The 22,641-nt window shown below is 42.3% G+C and overlaps 1 protein-coding gene across 1 annotated transcript in view; it reads left to right on the top strand.

The window, feature by feature from the left end:
• Positions 1-22,641, top strand: part of N (neurogenic locus Notch protein) — a 247,721-nt gene that overhangs the window by 173,163 nt on the left and 51,917 nt on the right. The window contains exon 5 of the mRNA XM_065218825.1: positions 11,812-11,945. Coding sequence (XP_065074897.1) covers positions 11,812-11,945 — 134 coding nt within the window. The remainder of the gene's footprint in view (positions 1-11,811; positions 11,946-22,641) is intronic.

The following is a 22,641-nucleotide window of genomic DNA, read 5'->3' as shown; positions in this document are numbered from 1 at the left end:
GAGGTAACTCTAAGACCAGAAGGTCCCGAAATAACGTGCTCAACTTTTTGGCTCAGCTCTAGTACTCTCTTCGGTCCCAAGCTAATCGATTCACCCCTCGACCCATAGGAAAAACCAATAACCCCCCATTTTATCTGTCAAACTTTCATAGCGAATCAAAACAAACATTGCGTAGTACTAGAATTTCGACTAGAATGGGATACGTTAATCTTTTGCTTGGGACCAATAGGCTAGTCAAGTAGTGAGCCAATTTAAAATCGTTAGTTTCGTATTGATTGTTGCTTCTACCGCTTCTACCAGAGATTTCTAGGCCTTATAAACTTCTTTAAAACCATGATAAAACCAAAATTCTTACCTGGACTTCATGTGTCCAAATTTGTTCAAAATTACAACGAAAGCTACACCAGGACAACCATTGTCCCTTAAAACAACGACCAATTGCGGTGCCCACCACACCACCCACCATGTCCCATTTGTTCACCCCATTTGTGTTGGGTGGCCAATTTTGGCCATCATCCAATAAGCGTAAAAGCATAATAACAATATCACCCCATAAACGTCAGCCGCTGTAGCAGCATACGGTGGCGCTGTACTCGTTTTTGGTTTGCTCGTTAGCAATCGCGATGGCCATGATGATGGCGCAGCGCTGCAGCAGTCGCCCTTTTCCGAACTCGAACCCCGAACCACGTTTGGAAAATTGGACAGAAAATGGTCAAACGGCTTGCCTCGTTTGTAATCCTATTATTCGCAATGCATCCGCGACTTGGAGAAATGCAAATTTTGCACTAGGCCTAGAGTCGAGCAGAGTGCGAGTGCACCGCTTTCACGATCTTGCCAGGCTGCGGTTGGTAGCCGGAGCAATTTGCATATTGTTGTTGCATGACGACGCCGCGGGTTCGTCGCTTGTGATCTGGAACCGATTTGCGAACGGATCGGATCCAAATAAGCATCGTTTTCTTCTCCTCATTTTCTGTTTGTCGAGTTGCGATCGAACTTTGGGGGAACGAGAGCGATGAAATTATTTATTCTACGATTTTATCTGCTCGACACGGTACACGATCCGCGCGCAGGAGCCCGGAGTGGAATGTGCTCCAAGAAGTCTCCCGTGTACTACAGCGCGACAAACCTCCATCGTCTGCTGATGGAAGAAAGCAAGTTTCCTAAATTAGAATTTTCCGATTCTGTTGCCTCTTTCTGGACATGGACTTTTTTTTTTGCGACATCGAAACGGAGCTGGACACGCGGCTTATCAACACAGACAATGATGTGCGAAGCTGCACACACAAGACGCGACGACGACGCAAGCGAAAATATTTCAATCGTTCAAATATGGAAGTCCAGGTACTAATGATAAGGCCTTTTTTGCTCCATCGTGAAGTCTCGGAGACGGAATGCTCCTCACTCGCCCTTAGAAGGAAACTGGTCGTTGCTTTTCTGTGCGCAATGTGCTCCCTTTTTGCTGCATCATCGGGCCTTGCCTTGCCCGAAAGCGCGCTGTGCTCAAACGTGATAACATTTTCCTATCTCGGAAGCGATGTCACATGAATTAGTTGACAAGTTTTCGTTTTTGCCTCAGCTCTGCAAGTGACTTGAGTGACGAGGGGTTCGTGTCTTGATTTCTTGACATCTCCTTCAACGTTCAACATACACTGGAATGATGGTGTGTGAATACGAGCGGTCAGTCGAATTTCGCGCTGGAATTTTCGTACTTGCAAAAGACAGCGAAAAATAGCGAAAGTGACGCTCGCGGAGATGTGAACCGGCATTGTTGCCGAGTTTGACATATTGCTCTGGCAATCACGATGACATTTCCGTTTGCAGCGCTGCACCGGCGTATTAGTTATCGTTTTCATCACCTCATTTTTGCTATGCGCTTTCTTTTTCCCGAACCGTCCGTAAAGCCGAAATCGGGACGCTCGGAGCACTTCCTAATAGCTCCGGGAATCGTTAAAGTTCAGCGCTTGTCTCAGAAAGGCAAATTTCCGCGCAGTTGGAGAGCCCTAACTATGATTTATTACGCTCACCATAACAAAGGGAGACTCCTCGGTTTCGGAATGGAGAGCAAGATGGCTCCCAAACTGCTAGGCTAGACAGACGTGAATGGAGCAATAAAAATATTTTCTCAAAATATGTAGCTTAGATAACCCGGTCGACGTAGTAGGCCTAGGGATTTATTACCGTCGCTCTAGTACGCGAAGAAGGAAGTAGTAGAACGCGAGAGAATGGTTCATATATTCATCATATTCTACCACGACGACGACGACCCAACGTGGAGTCGTGCAGCTGTGGTTGGTGGTTACGTGGAGAGTAAGTCCCGACGTAGCAGTACATAGATCCTGATTGGAATGGAGAATGTCGCTGCACTTATAGCGGCAACAGCGAGCGGATGCGATTATGAAGGTGAAAAATTAGCCACCCGATTGTGACAGGTCGGAATGCATAAAGCTAAAAGCGAGTGCATGAATGAATGAATGGTTGAGCAGCGGATCTTGATCGCGTTCTCGGTGAAGGGTGAATATTATGTAATTTCGGAAACGATCTCAATGAAATAAAACGTCGGCGAAGATTTCTCATTGCGATTGTCTTGACTTGTTCAATTACCACTGGATCAATCCGAAAGACGTTTGCTACACATGGAGGATTTTACCAATGGTTTCAGAACCAGAATTGACGACGGAACGATTCCTTGTAATCCTCGTAAGTCCATAAGTTCCGAATCGGTCTTCCACGGTTAACGCTTGACTACGACTACGGTTGACGACGTGACAGCCGCAATTAGTCGTTCCCGCAACCGCAGCGCTTAGGAAGCGTTATCATCGGCTTACATCTCCTGCTGCTGCTGATGCCGCTTTAGCCGTTAGCGAGACTTAGACGCCACAGCACACTTTGATTGATTTGAAATTTTATGTCACACAGCGCGACGCACTACGGCGAACGGAGTCGGAAACACGCCAGCTCCGGACCAGTTTCCTTTTCTGAGCAGTCGGATCTCGCCGGACAACCTAAAATGGACCGAATGGAGCAAATCGGTGCAACAAATTTGCGCTCCCTGCCCCCCGGGTTTGATGAAGTAATGTGTGATAAAATCTCTTGGCTCTTGCCGTCGTCGTTGGGTTGCAACTTAGATGATTTATCACTGAACAGGCTCTGTCCGAGCCCCCCGGTCCGGTCCCCCATTTCCCGGTGGCTTCGGGTAGAGAAAGCTTCATTAATCTCACCTCGGTGTCCACCGACAAGAAGGGGGAATCATCGTCGCCGTTCGTGACTGCCACCGGCTGCCTTGGGGACGATAACAAAGTGTGTTTCCTTGCGGCCAGCCGCGCGCTGCACGCTCGATAGAATGCCGTTTAGGGGGCTTTTAAATGTAGAGCTAGCGCAAGCAGGTCTGTCCCATTTTGCATATTAAATGATATTCATAGCCGATAATTATTATTTTTCAAGACTAATCTTCACAAATGACGGTGACGGCAGCAGCAGCGCCGCAGAGCGCAATCATCATCAAGGGGACAGCCTGTCAAACCGGTTCCGCCGCGGACCAACTCGTAACCGATCGGTTGATGGGGGCTGGACGAACGCTTTTGCGATAATTATCTTGGGTGGGTGAGTCCCACTTGAGATTTTTCCAGTCGCAATGTGCCTTGGTTTTTGCAGTACTAGATTCCTCGACTGGGAGCTAGCAGTTGGTAGCCCCTCGTCGTCGCTGTTATAGTCTATCATACATCTAAATTCGTCGAACAAATAAATCGTAATCCATCCTAAGAAGGGGGCCATCAAATTAATCATTTCACTGGAAATCTGTTTTATATCTCCCTGGAGAAAAGAAATGCGAAAGATCGAAGCAGGCGACTGACTCTTTTTTTGGCATTACCATGACAGATCGTTCCCTCGCGACCCGCGCGAGGGCTTTTCTGTGTTGCTCTCTCTCTCTCTCTCTCTCTCTCATTCACCGTTGCCGTCGTGAGGAGCCCGAAAAAAAATCAATAACTTAGTAGGAATGTGAATTTAATCACTTCCTTCTCACCGTGCCCGGGTCGCCGTCAGCATGCTTTCTTCGCCAGACCCCATTCGACACACACGGTAGTAGATGGAGAAATGGCTCCCGCCCGAAACAGAAACGAAACGAGAGAAAAGCTTATCATCGGTTTCGTAATCTCTTTTGTCTTATTCTTTGTTTTGTTTTTGTACGCGGATAGACCATATTCAGCGCGGGGTGGTGAGAAGCAGGGAAACCGACGATAAATAAACCCTAAACCGGAAGGAGGCGACGCGGCGAGAATGGAGAGGAAGCAGTAGGCTTAATAGATGAATAATTATATATTTTTATGTCAAATTGATATTTTTATCTCTGCTCGAATCGACATTTTTACGCTACGGTTTTTGCCGCTTTTGGCGGAGCGAATTTTGGCCTCCGGGTGTGTGTGTGGTGGTGGTGCTGGAGGAAGGAAGAACGAATCGCAACATGGCGGCGCGGTGACACAGAATGTCAGCGCAGTGCTGCACGGCAAATTTGACAGTGGTGAAAATGATTGGTTTGTTTTCTGGTGAAATGTCAACAATTTCGGAGTGAGTAGTGAGCATTTCTTCTTCGCATTTCAAGCTTATTGTTTATCGCGTATTAACTTAATGCGTGCTCTCAACTTAGTGTTCTAGATGCACTGCCACAGTTATTAATTGAGAGCTTTCGATGTCTGTACCATTGTTTCATTAGTATAAATTAGGGGCAAGTAAAATCATACTCTATGCCCAGGGAAGTCGAGAAATTTTCCAGCCCGAAAAATTCCTAGACAGGATCGGGATTTGAAGCCAGCCACCTCCAACATGGTCTTGTTTTGAAGCTGAGCCTTTACCAACTGAGCTAAGGGATGCCCTAGCACTTAGAGATGTTAATTTTTTCCTAAAACCGAACCGGGAATTGAACCCGGCGCCCAGCAGGCTCCAGCATGGTCTTGGTCTATGCTTTTTGCAACATATGGCTGATACAAGGCTTTAAATTTTCATATCAGCATTACAATGTACTTTTTGGATTAGTGGGCTTGATGGTTACTTGGGTAGTTAACGGGCTTTGCCCAGTCATAGAAGACCCAAGTAACATTTCAAGTTTTATAGAGGTTTTAAAGCATGCTACAAGTCTAAATCATGGTCTTCAGAACCCTAATAAAACCAATATTGTTACTTGGGGAGTCAATATGATTCCAGATATATCCCTTTGAGAGACTTCAGATTTAGATATCAACTTCAAGAGGATACAGGACAAAAGGTCGTTGGACATAAGATCGAATGACAAAAGGTCGAAAGGACAAAAGGTCGAAGGGACAAAAGGTCGATTTTTTTAAAGGCTTAATTAGCGAGATTTTTAGCTCTTTGGCTAGTTCATCTCATCTAAAAGGTTGAATTAAACTTATATGGACAAAAGGTTGAAATGAACAAAAGATCAAAGTGGACAAAAGGTTGAAATGGTGAAAAGGTCCAAATGGACAAAAGGTCAAAGTGAAAAAAAGGTCGAAATGGCCAAACGGTTGAAATGGATAAATCGGTCAAATTGTTGGATGATAAAATAGCAGGCTAACTCTAAAATAATTTTACTTCTTGACATTATGATCAGTTCTTTAGAAAATTAAGACAACAAATAGTCACTGTAAGTGTCACTGCAATTTAAGAGACAAATTACTGCCTTTCTCTAGGCTAGTCTTCGTTAAATCATGAGCAGTTCTTTGGAAGTAGTTGCATAGTATTTTATAAAATTCTTTTACACTGTGAATGAAAGTTTCTAAACAATATTTTGTCAATTTTGATGTTGGTTTTTTGAACTTATGTCCACTTCAATGTTTTTCCCCTCAACCTTTTGTCGTTCTATGTTAAATCCGACCTTTTGTTCACTAGACCTTTTGTGCCTCTAAGTTTAATTTGAACTTTTGTCCATTCGATCTTTTGTCGTTCTATGTTACATTCGACCTTTTGTTCATTTGACCTTTTGACACTCTAAGTTTAATTCGACCTTTTGTCCATTCGAACTTTTGTTCCTCTAAGTTCAATTCAACCTTTTGTCCCTTCAACCGTTTGTCCCTCTAAGTTTAATTTGACCTTTTGTCCCTCTAAGTTCAATTCTACCTTTTGTTTGTTCGATCTTTTGTCCCTCTAAGTTCAATTCGATCTTTTTTCCATTCGAACTTTTGTTCCTGTAAGTTCAGTTCGACCTTTTGTCCCTCTAAGTTCCATTCGACCCTTTTTTCCCTCTAAGTTCAATTCTACCTTTTGTTTGTTCGATCTCTAGTCCCTCTAAGTTCAATTCGACAATTTGTCCCTCTAAATTCAATTCGACCTGTTGTCCATTCGGCCTTTTGTCCCGCTAAGTTCAATTCGACCTTTTGTAGGTCTACGTTAAATCCGACTTTTTGTCCTTGTAATTTCAATTTGACCTTTTGACCAGTCGAACTTTTGTCGCTGTAAGTTCAATGCGACCTTTTGTCTCTCTAAGTTCAATGCTACCTTTTGTTCGTTCGACCTTTTTTCTCTGTAAGTTAAATTCGACCTTTTTTCCATTAGAATTTTTGTCCATTCCATCTTCTGTCGTTCTATGTTATATTCGACCTTTTGTTCATTTGACCTTTTGACCCTCTAAGTTTAATTCCACCTTTTGTCCATTCGAACTTTTGTCCCTCTAAGTTCAATTTGACCTTTTGTCCGTTTAACCGTTGCCCCTCTAAGTTTAATTCGACCTTTTGTCCCTCTAAGTTCAATTCTACCTTTTGTTTGTTCGATCTTTTGTCTCTCTAAGTTCAATTAGATCTTTTTTTCCATTCGAACTTTTGTTCCTGTAAGTTCAATTCGACCTTTTGTCCCTCTAAGTTCAATTCGACCTTTTGTCCCTCTAAGTTCAATTCTACCTTTTGTTTGTTCGATCTCTAGTCCCTCTAAGTTCAATTCGACAATTTGTCCCTCTAAATTCAATTCGACCTGTTGTCCATTCGGCCTTTTGTCCCGCTAAGTTCAATTCGATCTTTTATCGGTCTAAGTTCAATCCGAGTTTTTGTCATTGTAAGTTCAATTCGACCTTTTGACCAGTCGAACTTTTGTCGCTGTAAGTTCAATTCGACCTTTTGTCTCTCTAAGTTCAATTCTACCTTTTGTTCGTTCGATATTTTGTCCCTCTAAGTTCAATTCGACCTTTCGTCCATTCGACCTTTTTTCTCCTTTTTTCCATTAGAATTTTTGTCCATTCGATCTTCTGCCGTTCTATGTTATATTCGACCTTTGGTCCATTCGAACTTTAGTCCCTTGTTTTCATTTCGACATTTTGTCCCTTTAACCGTTGTCCCTCTAAGTTTAATTCGACCTTTTGTCCCTCTATGTTCAATTCGACCTTTTGTTTGTTCGATCTTTTGTCCCTCTAAGTTCAATTCGATCTTTTTTCCATTCGAACTTTTGTTCCTGTAAGTTCAATTCGACCCTTGGTCCCTTCGAACTTTTCTCCCTCAAATTCGACCTTTTGTTGGCTTAGGTTCAATCCGACCTTTTTTCTTGTAAGTTCAATTCGACCTTTTGTCCCTGGAAGTTCAATTTGACATTTTGTCCATTCTACCTTTTGTTCTTCGACATTTTGTCCTTCGACAACTTGTCACTCACGGTGAAGTGATTCCCATTTGATTTACACGGCAATCACTTTACCGTGAGTGACAACTGGTCACTTCACTTCGTTTTCACCGTGAAATGCCACCCATAATAAGGGCCCATGGATTAGATTCAACTCAAGTGGCTTCATGAGTGACCTTTAAAGTATGTATTAGTCGTTGCCGGAGAACTTAAGGGTTGTCAAATCAATATCAAGATCTATTCCCAATGTCTCTTGGGTCATCTCGTCAAGTCTTATGTGATAATATTAGAGTCTCCTGATTCAGCTGCAAAGGTCTATCGCAGGCTTGCTTCCACTCACTTGCTATAAAAAATTGTTTTTCGGAATTATGAAATCATTAGATATTATAATGATAGTTAGTAGTTGTAAGTCACAAGATAAGGTTGTAAACTAGGTGTTTGACACATTAATTTTTGTCGGTATTGCTTTCAGTGCGTCACAATAAGCGATTTTACGATTCGTGAGCGCTCACTCTGAGTGAACGCTCACGCGTCATAAATGCGCTGATTGTGACGCACTGGAAGCGAAATTGACTGGTTTGATGTGTCAAATACATACCTTCCAACCTCTTCTTGTTTCTTACAAGTACAAACTTTCATAATAGCATCTAATGATTCCATAATTCCGAAAAACATTTACTATAGCGAAGTGAGTGGAAGTAACCTTAGTCTATTGGGTTAAGTCCAGTAACTTCACTATTCAACTTTGGGACCCTTACGAACCTGCAGTGAGTTTATGGATTAAGTTCAGCCTCCTGACTACGAACTTTGACACAGATTCCCGAGATAGCTAAGGAAAGTTTATGAGTTAATTCCAGGAGATTTATGAGTCAACTTCAAAGGGGGGCTGTTCATAAACTACGTTGACAAGTCTGCAGTTCATACAAATTGTTGAAAAATGTGTAAACAACGTGTCTATGCAGTGGGAGGGGGAGTTAAAATCTAATACTGTCTATATAGTTTATGGACAGGCCCTTATGAGTCAGCTTCAGTGGCTGTAGCAGCACTGAAATGTAAGTAGAGAGGCATTGTTGATCTGTATTGATAGCTTCCCAAGTAACAATTTCGATTTTATGAGGGTTCTGTAGACCATGATTTGCACTTGTAGAATGCTTCAAAACCTCGATCAAACTTGCAATGTTAGTTGGGTTAAGATATAGAAATGAGTGAGGGACTTTTGATCAACTTCAGTGGCTGTATAAAAAAAAAAATCTATTGGGTCAACTCAAGATATCTCGTATGGCAACACCAAAGGCTCATAGGCTGGGTTACCTTTTTGGATCAACTCTAACTAGCTGAAGAGGTACCTTACGTATAATTTTCTGTGCTATTAAAGACCAAGGTCGTCTGTTGGAGTCTTATGCGTAACTTGATAATGCTCTGTCCGCAGGCCTTATGGATTAATTATAATCGTAAGCCTCTACCTTCTCGATTGATCTAAGAGATTATGTGGCAGATACCTTGAATGTGTAATTAGAGCAACTGCGGTTGATATTACAAGCTGTGATACCGTAGCTAACAAAACTCACCAGCTACAATTCTAACCAAATCGTAGTGACTTTGAGTTTCATGATTTTTACTTTCATCCGAACGCAACCCGAAACTAACGTTACTGCTGGCAGCAGTAGCTCCGTGTCTGCCATCGAATAAGAATAAAGAAAGATAGCAATCTATGCTTTCTTTTTCTAAGAAAACGATGTGCAACGGAATCATTTTTGTGTCGAGTCAACTCTCAGCTTCATTTTCACATGTTGTGAATAGTCTCGCAATGGCCAAGGGGTTGCGATATCACGCGTGATATTGAGAGCGTATGCGGGTGGAAAAATGTAATTTGATAGATGCTTTTGCCAACACTGATCTTGCTCTTCTTGGTTAATTCGAACTGCTTAATAGGATAAGTTCTAGTGCCTTTGATAGTTCAATCCAAGGATGATTTTCGGAGATCATTTCTTCGCAATCGCAGCTCTGCAACCGCAGCACGATTATCAGCGCGGGTACTGTTTGTACAATCAAATAGCAACATTTTTAAGACGCTGAAGCTCACAAATTAATCAGGTTTTAATATATTTCAAACAGGTGTTGGAAAAGTACTTTTACTAGAAGGCTTCTGTAGAGTTTAGAAGGTATTTATTAACCGATGGAAGCCGCATCTGCCATGTAGGAAGCAACCTACCCGTCGATCTTGTTTTCCGTACTGAGCACCAATGCTACCGACGCCAGGGAGGCAGCTCCCACACCTGGACCCTACCTATCGACCCATCAACTCATAAACCGGGAACCAACTGCTTTACTTCTCGTCCGAAGGAAGGCGTGATCAGAGATGTTATGCCTCAGAACCAGTGCTGATAAAAATCATTCCTTCTACAGTCAACATAACTGAAAATGAAGACAACCTTAACAGATAGACCAACTACGTGCATGAATCTGAATTTTGACATAACAACATTCTCTTGATCAAGGCAACCTCTGAGTATCGTAGTCAACATTTGTTTTTCTTCATTAGTGGATATTCATTATCGCCTCCGTTGTTGTCAATATTAATATTCGTCTTCATCTTGGTTGTCATTTTTGAGAATAAAGTTAGAACTAGCACCTTTGGTGGTTATCTCTCCGATTCATTGTACTGGAGCAAAAACCTGATAAACACAAACTAATACAATTAAACTCTAAAATGGTACAATTGAGATCTCCAACTGTCACTCTAAAGTCACGGTTGCAGGTGAAAATATGCCCTACATTGTATTTTGATGGCTTGATCCTCGGTGAGAACACACATGAATAACGGTTTCCGTTTCGATCGAAAAACATACAAATTTATCATTTCATTCCTGGGATGTACCCATCAAAGCTGACAGCCAATTTTCGATCAATGTTCCGAATCCTACCGAACAACTTTTCGAGCAAGTTAACCGTTCAGGATCCATTTTTCCGCTCCGTTTTTGCCGTAAATCAACCGAGGGAAAAAAAATAACACATGATATCAAGGAAGACAAGTGTCAAATTTACCCAAAAACATACTCATCCAGGTGATCGAGAATTTCCAGATCCAAAAACCACTTTTCCCCTGTCACTACTTTCGGAACATCGACGACGACGACGACGTATAGAGTAATCTGATACCAAGAATTCTCACTCAGGAAAACCGGTAAAATTTGTGTAATTTTATCCGCTTCAATCCCGATCTCTTCATCGCAACAACCATCCTCCAAGACGACGACGACGACGACGATGATGATGACGATTATGGAAGGTGGTAACAGAATAACAAACTTCAATTCAGTTGTTGTTATTGCAGGGGCCAGGCGGGAAAGGAGGAAGAATATGTAGCAAAATGATTGTGATCCGGTCCACCGATCCTCGGTATCGGTTTTTGCTCCACACTGATATTCGCTTTTGCGTCCGCACTCGCTCGCTACGAATAGGGAAGAACTATTTAGGAATGTAAATTATATTCAGTAAACTACTACGGGCTAATGATGTCGTTAACGTTCGGACGATTAGAGGTAACGTTTATAGCTCTCGCCTCGCGGACCTCGGTCATTTCGATTTTGACAGCCGATCCCGTTTTAATTTTTTGTTTTGAATCTGCCATAGCGAGTTATCGCTATGGTGGCCGTTGTAGGGAAGGAAGTGAATTTGTTTTGACCCAATAACATAATGGCGTCGGGGCGCTTCTGAGAGCAAAACGATCGATTGCGATCGCGATCATTAGCGGGTATCAGATGAGGATCATTTTGGGATGGAATTTGAAATCGATATGCTAATTTTTGGGATCTGCGGTGGCAGTCCATTACGTGGTGCGTTTTGGTCGCATAAATGTTTACGAATGGGTAACATTTCAGCGATGCAACGTCGTGGTTGCAGTGGTGACATCTATCGTCGGTGGCGATAAAATCACGAAACTTATTTGTTCGACACCTCGCTTATTACTGCTTATTGACAGCTCGTCGTGTGCAGCGTGCTGCGCTGCGCTGCTGCCGGGAGGCAGTATCAAATGATCTGATTATCTCGCACCTTTTCCAGCTTTCAGTAAAATAGAGGCCCGGAGTTCGGCCGGTGCGTGGTCGTGTGTCACATTGACAAGCTACCACATCAAACAAGCTTTCATTTTCGCCTTTTTTAGCCAATTTTATCGCATTCTAATCGCATCGATTCTCTCTCTCTTTTCTTTACTTTTTGCAGATGCATGTGTGAACCCGGATACACTGGCAAAAATTGCGAGTCCCACTACATTCCCTGTTCGCCATCGCCGTGCCAAAACGGGGGCACTTGCAAGCAGTCGACGAAATTTTCCTACGAATGCAAATGTCCGCCAGGTAAGATCATTATTTCTGTATCTCTTCACATGTGACCACTACACCAGGGAAAAGAAAAAAAAATAGTCGCAGCAGGCCGCTGTTTAACACATTTTTCGCATTTCCCACACGCGCGGCCTACTGCAAAACCCGAGGCTCTCGCCTCTCAGGGGAAGATTGACAGATTTATGCAATCATTATTAGAATTCTATCGGCTCATTAAGATGACTGCTGCTGCATGCAGCAGCGGCATCTATTGAGTGAGAGTGCGGCTGCCACAATGTGTCACGCGTGCAATGCCCACATAACCTCACTGCTTCATCCCGACAATAATGGTTGTATCATTGCACCGACCGAGACCGAGACGACGACGCAACGATGGGCTGGCGGGATTGAAAACCGAACAAGAATCCCATTGTTGTTGCTGCCAACTCATCCTGGGCTCACCTGATGGGGTGTCTTCGTTCGCCGCTCGATCTGCTCAAAGAAGCCTATTGTAAGGGAGTCATTTTTCTTCAACTTGTCCGAATTAACACCTTTCTTGTGGAGACCTGCCTACTTTGTTGTCACTTTGATCACTTTGAATAACAGTAAATTCCAATCAGCGGTGAGAACTTGATGACTGGATTTCCCGAATTTCCCGGTAGTCATCGCTGTTTACACGAACGATCATGATGGTAGAATAAGCTTACCTCCTGCACACGTGACATCCACGGGGCTTTCACAATTACGTAACGGCACGATCCACCCATTCGCACCGATGTGCGCAGGTTCTTATTTCGTAATCCGGGAGCGATCATGTTTTCCAGAATCTCATGGCTCCTGCCAACACGATCTACCCTGCGGGAAAAGGGTGTTCCGTGAAATCGACCGCAATCCCACCAAGAACGGGACGGGAACTCTTCTTCCCAGCGGAACAAAGCAACTTCCCCAAAGGGAAAAACTCGATTTGCACCGAGGTCGTCCCCGTCTTGTGTGTGATAATTTTCCAACGATCTGCTTTGCGGTCTCCTTCTCTATGCTGTGCTGCATGGAAGAATGTCCTACCCCTGAACACGTTCTCAAGAGAACGTTCCGCATGTAAGGGAACTCTCGACGGTACAAACCCTGTGGTCATTTCCCATCGCAAAGCGGCACGGTTCATAATTAATAAAGTACCTTCGTACCATCATAACCCACAACCGTACGGCGTTCTTTGTCTTAGTTTATTTATGTCAAATCGTTGGTTTGCCTGGCAACGGCTTCGCCGTAAAATGGCCAAATGGAAAGTGACCACTCTCCACCACCTTCTCCTCTGAAATGCTGCGATTCTCCACGATTCGCTTCAGGACCGCTGCGCAGCGCGTCCATCAATCCGGCCGTCATCGATCGTAACGACGTGGCGAAAGGGTCATTAATTATTGGTCCTATCTTCCTGTACGTTTCGCGACCCCCGCCCTCACGTGTACGTACGCCGCAAAACTAGATCAGATCGACCTACTAAGACGACGACGACGACGGACATCCAAGTGGGCACTCGCTCTTTCTCGATAGATGTTGCGCTGGTTGTGTTGCCATGGCGACGAAGGTGGCGGGGACACAATAATCATTCATTTATCTTCCCTCCGGGCCGGTCGGGGCTTTTCAAGCCTCCTCCGCCCGCAACGCCACCGCCCTCTACAGGGGCGGCACGGTGCGGGGCGAAATGGAGAATAATAATAACAATAACGAAATATTGCGGGACCGTGATTACCCGGGGCCATTCTGCGATCCAAATCCGTCCGCCGAACCGAACAAGCGAATGCGGACAAAAAGACTGCTCTCTAAGATGCGATCCAAAGTGGAGGTCCAAAAATGTGGAAATTGCCGCAGCCGCCGCCGCCGCCGACGACGATGGGCTGAAAAGGGAAAAAGATCAAACTCCATTTCAGTCAGCAGTACATGATGGGCTGCAAATGCCGACGAAGGAGGATTGGAAATTGAACAAGAGAGTTCGCCGGATTGTGACTGCTTGTGGCTGCTCCGGCTGTAATTGAGGTGTGGTAAGATTTCGGTCTGGAAATGTGCCATCTTGTAATTGCGCGTCCAGTAAGGGCGAGTACTGTGGAGATTTGACAGCTCTGCTGGGCGATTGCTAATTTAAGAGGGGTTCTGGAAAACAAGTGCGAGAACATGTTTTTTTTTTTGGGAAACTGAGAACACCGCCTATTTCACGGTATTACGCTGAGCTGCCTGCAGTACTTATTTAGGGGATGGCAAAAGCAGGTCTTAATGTCTCAGGGATGAGTACAGTTCTGGTCTAAGTCAACATTCAGGAGCTTTCCACCTTTATAATCAGTTCAACCAATATTTGAAAAGTCTACAAATCAGCCCAGTGAAGAGGATTCGGACGGAAGAGTCTCAGATGAGTTTAGATGATTGATAGTAAATCTAGCTAACGACAATGGTAAACTCAGAGATCAACAAGCTCAGGGCTCATCAAATGAAATTCCAGTAAACCTTAACCCCAGAGGATCGCAATTGGAAGCCCGGCCACGTCTTGGAAACTTTGAGGACATCTAAGGTGTATCTAGAATATTCCGAACCCAAGGAACCTCCGAAGGGAAGTCTACAAGATGAAAAAGATCTTGAAATCCAGAAGTCCCTGAAGTTCAATGGGCATGCTCTTGAAGATCTCCAGTCTGGTAATCTAGCTGCAAATTCAAATTCTCACAATGAGCTACAGCATTGATTCAGAAGGTCTCAAGAGCAGGTCAAAGCGAACTCAAGGATGAGAAGTCGCAGATGCTTCCGATGAGGTAGTACAAATTCTGGGGATCTTCAGGATCAGTTTAACCAACCTGGGAAAGCCTAGTGAACTGTCCTTGGAAGGTCGATAAAAAAAAAACCAAATCGGTCAAAGGTAGAGGACTACTAGCGAAAGCCCAAAAACCCTAAAGGTTTGTATAGACCAGTTTCAGCTAATCTTAGAGGAATCTTGGAAGCAATTTCCCTGGACATCAGTAGTAAATCCAGTTGGACCTCAGGTAAAAATCCATAAACTTTTTCTTGGACTCTAATGTCAAAATTGACGACGTTTTTGCCAATCTCTGAAGACCTCAAGAGGAAGCCCAGATGACGTTTAGTGGAATTGGATTTCTAAAGTGGTGTTCGTTGATGGGTGATAAAAAGTTTCTTCGGGTATAAATCTAAGGGATTCCGATGCCAAAAAAGCTTTTCAAAACAAATCCATAAATAGGAATAATTTCTCAAAACTGCCCTAACATCTTGAGGATTTCCAATTTAAAAAGCCATGTGGCTCTTTTGCACGTTGGCTCTACTGGTCGAATTGGTCTTTAATTTAGGGTCTTCCAGAATTTTCCTGAACATCTGCCAGAAATTTGATCTCTTGCACGTTGGTCTTAAACCCTGAATAGTTTCTGAATTTCATCGAACATATTCCTGAAGTTCTCCCAGAAGTTGCCTGAAGTCCTCCCAGAAGTTGCCTGAACTTCTCCCAGAAATGATCTGAACTGCTCCTAGAGGGTGCCTACATCAATAGTTGCCTTAATATATCCCAGAATTTGTCTAAAATTTCACAATTTTCTGAAATTTTCCCAGAAGTTTCCTGAACTTCTTCAAGACTTTCCTGAACTTCTTCAAGACTTTCCTGAACATCTCCCATAAATTAGATCTCTTGCACGTTGGCTCCACTGGTCAAATTGGTCTTTAACCCTGAATACTTTCTGAAGTTCATCGAACATATTCCTGAAGTTCTCCCAGATACCAGAACTTCTCTCAGATTTTGTCTGAAATTCTCAGAGAAATTGCCTGGACTTCTTCTCGAGGGTGCTTAAACTTCTTCCAGTAGTTGCCTTAACTTCTCCTAGAGGGTGTTTAAACTTCTCCCACCCTCTTCCATCATCTGGTGAAATTTTTCTTCAACCCTGAATACTGAACATATTCCTGAAGTTCTCCTAGAATTTGTCTAAACTTCTCCTAGAATTTTTGTAAACTTCTCCCAGAAATTGCCTAAACTTCTCCTAGAAGTTGCCTGAACTGCTCCTAGAGGGTATCTAAACTTCTCCCACACTCTTAGAAGCATCAATTTTTTCCTAATTTCGTGTCTGTTATGACTCAGTTTTATGATAACATTGACGCCCCTATATGTCAGTTTCAGAGCACATAATATACATGATTTTTTATAAGTATGCAGTAGTTCCCTCAACTTCTAAAAGAAGTTTTCTGAACTTATCCCAAAAATGCCTTATTTTCTCCCATAGCTCCCTCATCTTCTACCAGAAGTTCCCTGAAATTTTCCCATAAGTTTCCTGAAACTTACCCATAAGTTTCCTGAACTTCTCCCAGAAGTTTCCTAAACGTATCGCAGAAGCTTCCTTAGGATCTCGTAGAAGTAACCTGATCATCTCCCAGATTTTTCGAGAACTTCTCCCAGAAATTTGATCTCTTGCACGTTGGCTCCACTGGTTGGTTGATTGTATTCATGAAGTTCTTCCAGTAGCTGCCTGAGCTTATCCCAGAATTTGTCTGAACTTCTCCTAGAATTATCTTCTTCCAGAAGTTCCCTGAAATTTTCCCATAAGTTTCCTGAACTTCTCCCAGAAGTTTCCTAAACGTATCGCAGAAGCTTCCTTAGGATCTCGTAGAAGTAACCTGATCATCTCCCAGATTTTTCGTGAACTTCTCCCAGAAATTTGATCTCTTGCACGTTGGCTCCACTGGTTGGTTGATTGTATTCATGAAGTTCTCCCAGAAGTTGGCTGAAGTTCTTCGAGAAGTTGACTGAGCTTATCCCAGAATTTGTCTGAACTTCTCCTAGAGGGTGTCTAAACTTCTCCCACGCTCTTAGAAATAACTCATTTTTCTCGTGACGGAATCCATCTTTGACATAAACGATGAGACGTAAACAAACAAGTCATGTAATATTAAGTGTTCCGAGTGTCAATTTTATGTCAAAATTGACGCTCGTTAATCTCAGAGCACCTACATGATTTTTCCAAGTGTGCAGTAGTTCTCTGAACTTCGCCCAGAAGTTGTCTGAACTTCTCCCAGAAGTGGTCTGAACTTCTCCCAGAAGTTGTCTGAAACTCTGCCTTAAGTTGCCTGAACTTCTCCCAGAAGTTTCCTGTACTTATCTTAGAAGTTTCCTGTACTTATCTCAGAAATTTCCTGAACTTCTTCTATAAGTTCCCTAAACGTAACTCAGAAGCTTCCTCAGCGTCTCGCAGAAGTTGCCTGAACTTCTCTCAGAGTTTGCCTGAACTTCTTCCAGAATGTTTTTGAACTTCTCCCAGAGATTACCTGAACTTCTCTTAGTAGTTGCCTGAACTTCTTCCAGAAATTTCCTTAACTTCTCCCAGAAGTTTCCTAAACGTATCCCAGAAGCTTCCTGAACGTCTTTCAAATGTTTCCTGAACTTCTTCAAGAAGTTACCTGAATTTCTCGCATCAATTGAAGCTATTCGAAGGATTCCTGTAGTCACTCTTGGATCATTCGTGACTTGTCCGGAGACGAAATTTGAACTCGTGACTTTCGCGTGAGAAGTATGGATGTTAACCACTTCACCGGAGCCGTCTCCTGTGCAGAAGTTGTCAGAACTTCTCCCAGAAGTTGTCTGAACTTCTCTCAGTAGTTGTCTAAACTTCTCCCAGAAGTTTCCTGTACTTCTCTCAGAAGTGTCCTGAACTTCTTCTATAAGTTTCCTAAACGTAACTCAGAAGCTTCCTCAGCGTCTCCCATAAGTTGGCGGAACTTCTCTCAGAATTTGCCTGAACTTCTTCCAGAATTTTTTTGAACTTCTCCCAGAGATTACCTCAACTTCTACCAGAAATTCCCTCAACTTCCTCCAGAAATTTCCTTAACTTCTCCCAAAAGTTTCCTAAACGTATCCCAGAAGCTTCCTGGACGTCTTTCAAAAGTTTCCTGCACTTCTCCCAGAAGTTGCCTGAACTACTCGGAGAAGTTTTTTTTAAATTCAAGCTATTCGAAGGATTCCTGTAGTCATTTTGACACTCTTGGATCATTCGTGACTTGTCCGGATACGAGATTTTAACTCGTGACTTTGGCGTCACTACGCCGGAGCCGTCTCCCTCGCATAAGTTTTCAGAACTTCTCCCAGAAGGTATCTGACCTTCTCTCAGAAGTTTCCTTAAATTCTCTAAGAAGTGACCAGAACTTGGCCCAAAAGTTCCCTGATCTTATTCCAGATTTTGACTGAACTTCTCCCAGAAGTTTTTTAAGCTTCTCCAAGAATTCCCAGAACTTCTGTCAGAAGTTACCTCACTACTTACCTACTGAAACTTTTTTTTTTGAGTTTCCTGACCTTCTTCCAAAAGTTCTCCAAACTTCTTAGAGTGGTTTCCTGAACGTCTTCCAGAAGTTCCCAGGACTTCTATCAGAAGTTGCTTGAACTTAACTTCTCGTAGATCAGAACTCTACCAGAAGTTTTCTAAACTGTTATCAGAAAATGCTTTTTTTTTATTAATTAATTTATTTGTACAGGCTCAATCGAATAAACTTTACAGAGCCAAGTTATCATTTGCGTTATACATAATTGATGTCTTAAATCTAGATTTAAAGGAACTGAACCGATTACTCGCGGTCATCTCGAGGTTAGTAGAGATTAACAGTTTTATGGATGGGGAGAAGGAGGAGGAGGTTTGAGTTATGATTTACGATACAAATAATCAGAAAATGCTTGATCTTCTTCTTTTTGGAATTATAGAACTATGTGATATTATGATGATAATTTGTATTTGTAAGACGCAAGAAGAGGATGCAAAGCTTGTGTATTATATATAAAACCTTCAGAGGATCACAATCAGCGATTTTATGATCGTTGAGTGCTCACTCATCCCAGAAGTTGCCTGAAACTTCTTTCGGAAGGTTCCGCATCGTTTCTCAGAAGTTCCTTCTTCTTATCTCAGAAGTTCCTTTAACTTCTCCCAGAAACTCTCATAACTCCCCTCTGAAATTTTGTGAACTCCTTCTCTACTCATTGAACTGTGAAGTTCTCTGAATTTCAGAGAAGTTCCCTAAACTTCTCTCAAAACTTTTTCCAGAAGTTTGCAGAACTTCTCCAAAAAGTTCCCAGAAGTTTTTTAAACTTCTCCGAGAATTCCCTAACCCTAGCCGGTCGAACTCCAGACGAATCCAGAACCGCACTACCGTTCATACTGACGATAACGCTCGGATGAGACAAGGAAACCCCAACCCAAGATCCTGCCCTGATCCTATTCTTCGACAATGTACCCCTCTAACCTCGGGTAAGCCGAGATTATTAGGCCCAACTCCTACTAGACATAGCAATCAGTAAATTTTGTTACAAACAATGAACAATCAATGGCTCCGTAAAGCTAACATTTTGACATGTTTTTAACAACAAACCATGTGGTTCTCTTGTACGTTTGCTCCACTGGTAAAATTGGTCTTTAACCCTGAATACTTTCTATATTTCATCAAACATATTGCTGAAGTTCTCCGAGAATTAGTCTGAATTAGTAGTTGACTTAACTTCTCCCAGGAGTTGCCTGAACTTCTCCCAGAAGTTGTCTGAAATTCTGCCTTAAATTACCTGAACTTCCATCAGTAGTTGCCTGAGCTTTTCCCAGAAATTGTCTGAGCTTCTACCATAAGCTTCCTCAACTTCTTCAAGAACTTCTCTGAAATTTTCCCAGAAGTTTCCTGTACTTCTCCTAGAAGTTTGCTTTTTATCTCAGAAGTTCCGTTAACTTCTCCCAGAATCTCTCAGAACTCCCCTCTGAAATTGAGTGAACTCCTTCTCTCCTTATTGAACTGTGAAGTCTCTGAATCTCAGAGAAGTTCCCTAAACTTCTCTCAAAAGTTTCTTTTCCAGAAGTTTGCAGAACTTCTCCCAAAAGTTCCCAGAACTTATTCCAAAATTTGCCTGAGTTTCTCCCAAAAGTTTTTTAAACTTCTCCAAGAATTCCGCAACCCTAGCCGGTCGAACTCCAGACGAATCCAGAACCATACTACTGTTCATACTGACGATAACGCTCGGATGAGACATCAAAACCCCACCCCCAAGATCCTCCCCTCATCCTATCCTTCGACAATGTACCCCTCTAACCTCGGGTAATTTTGTTACAAACCATGAACAATGAATTATTGGCTCCGTAAAGCTAACATGATTGAGCCTTCCAATGATCTAGAACTGCATAAACAAATGAATTGCGAGATGTTCTCCAAGCATTTCCATCAAGCTTACTGAAGCTCTTCCAGGAATTTCCTGAAGTTCTTCCAAAAATTCTACAAACTTCTTAGAGAGGTTCCCTGAACATCTTCCAGAACCTCGCTGAACTTGTCACAGAAGAAGCCTAACCTGCTGCCAAAAATTCCCTGGAATTCTATCAAATGTTGCCTGGGATTTCTCTCGGAAATTCTCTTAACTTCTCGTAGATCAGAACTTCTCCAGAAGTTTCCTTAACTTTTGATCTTCTCCCAAAAATTCCCTGACCTTTTCACAGAAGTTCCTTAAACTTCTCCTGGAAGTTTCTTAACGCTCTGCGAAGCTCTAAAGCTAATCTTTCAGAATCGCCAAATTTTTCTTAAATTCTCTCGAGTGGTCCCTGAACTTCTACGTAAAGATCACCGAAATTGTCTTTACTTCTTTAAACTTTTAAAACTTCTTTTTCAAGTTCCCTAAACTTCTTTCCAAAGTTCTGTGAAGTTTCATTATATTTTGATAAGTTCCCTGCAGTGTTCGTAAAAACTCTGGTTTTTTGAGTTTCTCTCAAATGTTGTAGATTAAAAACTTGATTTAATCCACCTATGGTGAGAATTAGACCCTTCTTACGTATTGAGTTCATGGGTACCCGGAACAGGTTCACATGTGTCTACTGTGATGCTAGGCACTTGATATAACCACCATTGAACTTTTTGTTGGATTCTCATGTGATTTGAGGTGTCGCATGATGGATTTTGGTTCAAGTCAGAAACCGACCACTTTCCCGGGGGTATCCGGAACATATCCGGATGTGGCCAGTGTGGATACTTCAAATGACTACCATTGAACTTGAATTCTCATGTGATTTGAGGTGTCACGTGATAGGTTTCATTCGTTTCAGGTCGGATTTAGTCATATGGCCCATACAATCCGGAACATGTTCCGGTCATATCTCCGGAACCAGTTGTCCAATACCAAAAAATATGCAAACAATTCGGTTCAACTGTTGACAAGAAACACGTCTTAGCTAATTTTTCGCTCTCAAACTTCGTGTTTTTCAGACCTTTTCCGTCCATATCTCCGGAACCAGTTGACCGATTCCAAAAATATTCAATTCAGTATTTTACGATTGTTTATCGCTGCCACAATCTGGCTGAGTTTCTGGTAGGGAACATAAGATTTCAGTTTGGGTTGTGTCGTTTGACGTGTAAATGATCAAATTTGAACGTTTACACGTCAAACGACACCACCCAAACGTCAAATCATTCCCTACCATTGTGGCGGCCATAAGCACTCGTAAATGCTGGATAGCGTTCTATGATAGGCGTAACTAGAATGTTTGGGATAGGAGGGGGGGGGGGGGAATGGACATAAACCATAAGCTATCGGTAGTATGGGGGGGGGGGGATCGACAAAATGTCTTCACTTCTACATTTAATCTGAGTTTTCACAGAAGTTCAGAGACCTTCTTAGAAATCAATATAAATTCGTAGAAGTCATGACCTAAGAGATTGATTTCAGGGAACTTCATAGAATGTTGGGAAACTTTTTAAAACTTTAGGGTATGTTATATGACTTCAAGAAACCTCGTAAATCTTCAGAAATTTAATAGCACCTTAGAAATCTTTCTAGAACTTCAGGAACTGCTCATCAAACTTCATAATATTCCAGTAAACTTTGTAGAAACGCAAATTATTTAGAAGAAGTTCATCAAACTTTGTGGAAATTTGTTGAAATTTTAGGAAGCTCGTTTTGACATTTTTCTTTACCTTCCCCCCTAATGTACACTGATGGTTCTATGGGACCATGTAACCTTTGCTTTGGTGGTTGTTGAGTCTAAATAATTCGGTTCAGTGGAGGCTGGGAAGCACCCCTTAGAAAAATGTTTATACACACTCACACACACAGAGAGACATGTTCCGATCTCTTCGAGCTGAGTTGACACTCGGGTCGAAAGTCGATTTTCCAAGCGATATGCATACCCTTCTTTTTTAAAAGAGTAACTAAACTGATATCTTTATGTCAACTGTCAAAATTACTGTTCTTTTCCGCTACCACTCACATTGCGTTTGAGCGTTGATGAGGCTCACTAAAGTTGGATTAACCTCTATCTGAAGTTATATTTTATATTTTGTTCTATTAAGTTTCTCGTGATTATCTCTTGAGTGCCCTGGATACCTTTCTGATATTCTTAAATTTCTCTTTGATGGTTCTGAACTATTCTTCGATTCCTGAAGTTCTCAACTCAGTTCTCTCTGAAATTTCCTATTTTTTATGATATTTAACTACTCTGAATATTCTTGTTTAAGAAACTTCAAGAAAGAGGATGTTTAGGAAATTGGGAAGTAGAATGAATTGTTGAACTTTCCGGCGAGTGCTCAATCTAACTTTGCTTCTTAAACCATTCCTTTAGTTCACTGAAGCGTCCATCTGAACTTTCTTGTCTTAGAAGAAGCCTTCCATCTCTTTTGTTCGCACTAAAGCCCTTGCAATATGATCTTCTAGAATGATCAAGATGTTTACAATAATAATGATCATCAATAATAAGCTCAT

Source organism: Ochlerotatus camptorhynchus, unplaced genomic scaffold (assembly GCF_037179485.1).
Source record: "Ochlerotatus camptorhynchus isolate MF236.1 unplaced genomic scaffold, CSIRO-AGI_Acam_v1.1 ptg000094l, whole genome shotgun sequence".
NCBI classification, from domain to species: domain Eukaryota; kingdom Metazoa; phylum Arthropoda; class Insecta; order Diptera; family Culicidae; genus Ochlerotatus; species Ochlerotatus camptorhynchus.
This window is presented reverse-complemented; position numbering and strand designations above follow the sequence as displayed.